Source organism: Penicillium digitatum, chromosome 2 (assembly GCF_016767815.1).
Source record: "Penicillium digitatum chromosome 2, complete sequence".
Taxonomy (NCBI): Eukaryota; Fungi; Ascomycota; class Eurotiomycetes; order Eurotiales; family Aspergillaceae; genus Penicillium; species Penicillium digitatum.
In genome coordinates this window covers 3,428,540-3,431,748 of record NC_089385.1, presented here as the reverse complement: position 1 = coordinate 3,431,748, position 3,209 = coordinate 3,428,540, and the positions used below count along the sequence as shown (strand labels likewise).

Below are 3,209 nucleotides of genomic sequence, written 5' to 3'. Positions count from 1 at the left end.
GAGACGCCCTGTGCAACAATCTTTGCTCCGTGTTCAGGGAGTTTTACAATAGGATTTGGCCTTAAGGTACACATGATTGAACATGCCGTAGGCATGCGGGCAGTGCAGAGAAACGGCAGAGAAACATATCTTGATAGCCTAGAGCGGATGGGGTTGTCGTCGGTAGTCTGTGAGCCTTGAACGTTGCTTCCATCCTTCTCTTTCCTGATTCTTATGTGATGGACTCGAGCTGAGATACCGCTTTATTTTAACAACGATGTGTCATCTGGCTGAGGTGGTAGGACAGCCCCGAGCTGGCAAGACAACTTGGGATATAGGAAGTGTCTGATAAGTATACAACTCAACAAGTTGATCTAATCAAAACAAAAGTCTTCCCACTGAGATCCCTGGTTGAAGGAGAGATCGGAGACGGTAGAGCTATAGTGGTCAACTGTACTCCGTCTATATAGTCCATCTCGCAGCAAGCTAACACGACTAGCACTACTAGTCATGTTAGCCTGTCAGGGGTGGACCATCCACTCACCAAATCCCAAAATCAGCGATATTGGACTGATCGGTGTCACCAAAGAACATTGTAGATGGAGAATATAAGAACTATCTCTAGTCAAGTCTCTACACACTCCAGACTTTTAAAAACGTGCAATGGTTTTTTTTTTATAAGATTAAGTTCAATTTACGGATCAGACAAGTCCGAGCTGATCTTGGACCCTTTCCGAACTCCCCATTTTATTTTTGATTTTGTATTTTTATTTTTATTTTTTTTTTTGGAACTCATCATGTTCACCGCAGTTTACCAACCTTGCAATATTAAAAAGTTCAACATCGCAAGACTCTTATGTAAATGATAACACAACCGCTATTAATCAAAAATAGTCCTGGTCATCAAATCAACCCATTCTTGTGGGGCCTAACATTCCCGGTGGATCAATTTAGGGACGTTATGACCGCGGGACTAACCAAAAGTCAACCCTCAAATTTTCTGAGTTCTCACCCTTGGTCTCTTTCTGTTCCCATCTCTGTCAAATATGGCCTCTCCTGAACCTATCGGTGGTTCCGCTGCCCTTTTTACCAATCAAGGTGAGGGTGAAGTTGATCGGGCTGAGCTCAAGAATCAGGATGATGCCGCCTTGTTGGTAAGTGGTGCAATCCGGCTTGTTTTTTTTTTGTTTTTTAAATTTTTGTAACTTGCAAATCAACTGACATCTGTGATCTTCCAGCAAACTATGGGCTATAAGCCAGTAGGTCAAATCGTAAAGATGAAGATGATCTGCGATCACTGAGTCGCTGAACAGGTTCTTCATCGGACATACACTTTGGTCGAGAATTTCTCGACCACATTCGGTACGTGTGTTGCGGTTCACCCATGCAAGGGCGCATTTATAGTGACTTGAATCTAGCTGCGCTTTACTTTGTCGGTGGTGTTCGCGTTACGTTTAGCACGGGTATTGCCGCCGGGGGAAACCTGGCCTATTGGACTAGTTATCTAGTGACCATGGTCTTTACCTTCATTACCGCTGCTGTCATCGCGGAGGTTTGTTCGGCGTCTCCATCCGCCGGGTCGATCTATTTGTGGGCCGCCGAAGCTGGTGGGCCTCGATTTGGCCGACTCCTTGGCTTTATCGTTGCCTGGTGGAGTACAACGGCTTGGACCACATTCTGTGCAAGTAGGTCGTGTGTCTACCCCGCCAAGGCATGCATTCGAACTGAATTTGAAAATAGGCAATACCCAGGCTGCGGTGAACTATATGCTTGCGGTAGGCTCTCTTTTTCAAGGATTCCCGCGGGATTTGGACTGATACATCGCTTTCCAGGAAATCACCGTATTCAACCTTGATTTCCCATCAGACCCAAGTAGTGTCAAATTTCGCGCAGTCCAGTGGATCTGCACTGAGATCTTGCTTGCCCTGGCCGTCCTGTTGAACTTTTTGCCTCGTATGTCCCAGTGGGTTAACTGTGATTCACTACTTCTGACAGCAGTTTTAGCTCGATATTTCAGATATGTCTTCTGGGGGTCATCCGCAGTGGTCATGCTCGACTTCGTCCTCAACGTTATCTGGCTCCCCATTGGAACCGCTCAAACCTGGGGATTCCGTACCACTCACGAGGCCTTTATGACCACGTACAACGGTACCGGAGCACCCGCGGGCTGGAACTGGTGTCTTTCTTATCTTGCTACCGCTGGCATTTTGATTGGATTCGATGCATCGGGTCACGTGGCGGAAGAAACCAAGAATGCCTCTATTACTGCTGCTCGGGGTATCTTCTGGAGTACCGTTGCTAGTGGATTTGGGGGGTTGGCTACGATCATTCTGTTTTTGTTTTGCGCGGTTCGTCTCCTTGAGGCTCTATGAATCTCTTCCAACTTTTCAAATTTCTAACCTCGTTGGTCGTTTAGCCCAACGCCGACACACTTCTGGGCTTTGGCGGGCCCCAACCCTTTGTGCCTCTTTACGCTGTGGTTCTGGGCAAGGGCGGTCATATCTTCATGAACGTGATCTGCGTTTTCGCGTTATGGCTGGTGAGCTATCATCTCTGTTTCTGGATCTGAATCTCTCATAGCTGACTTCGGTTCTTAGAACACCGCCATTGCGATCATCGCCGCTTCTCGTCTTGTCTTTGCCGTCGCCCGTGATGGCGTCCTTCCCTTCTCGGGTTGGGTTTCTCGGATTAACAACGGTCAGCCACGGAACGCAGTTATCGTTGTCTGGATTGTCAGCGCGCTGGTCACTTGCACCATTCTTCCATCCGCGACGGCGTTTACCTCCCTCGTCTCGGCAGCCGGTGTTCCCAGCGCTGCGGCTTACGGTCTGATCTGCTTGGGTCGACTTTTGTGCACTCCGACGCGCTTCCCGAAGCCCCAGTGGAGTCTCGGCCGCTGGAGTAAGCCATTCCAGTTCATTGGTGTCTTCTGGAATGGTTGGGTTGTCGCTATCCTGTTCTCGCCCTACGTGTTCCCAGTCACTGGCGAGAACTTGAATTGTACGTTGTTCTCTTTCCCGTAGGATTTATCTTGCTAACTTCCTGGGGTAGATGCCCCCATTATCATGGCTGGAGTCACCATCTTGGCGTTGATCTCCTACTTCATGATGCCTGAGAGTGCCTGGCTTCCTCAAGATCGCATTACTCACTTCATTGATACTAAGGGTGCTACGGAGACTGTGGAGGAACTTGGCTCCACTGACCATGGCGAATCGAACACTGGTCGATGA

At 48.4% G+C, this 3,209-nt stretch overlaps 1 protein-coding gene across 1 annotated transcript; it reads left to right on the top strand.

The window, feature by feature from the left end:
* Window positions 1-1,025: 1,025 nt before the first annotated feature.
* Pdw03_7233 (Amino acid permease, putative) lies at window positions 1,026-3,209 on the top strand (the record flags this gene model as incomplete). Its single annotated transcript, XM_014678619.1, has 10 exons — window positions 1,026-1,133; window positions 1,218-1,238; window positions 1,293-1,341; window positions 1,398-1,664; window positions 1,720-1,754; window positions 1,812-1,932; window positions 1,984-2,327; window positions 2,396-2,518; window positions 2,577-2,979; window positions 3,031-3,209. The coding sequence occupies 10 exons, from the start codon at window positions 1,026-1,028 to the stop codon at window positions 3,207-3,209; spliced, it is 1,650 nt and encodes a 549-aa protein (XP_014534105.1).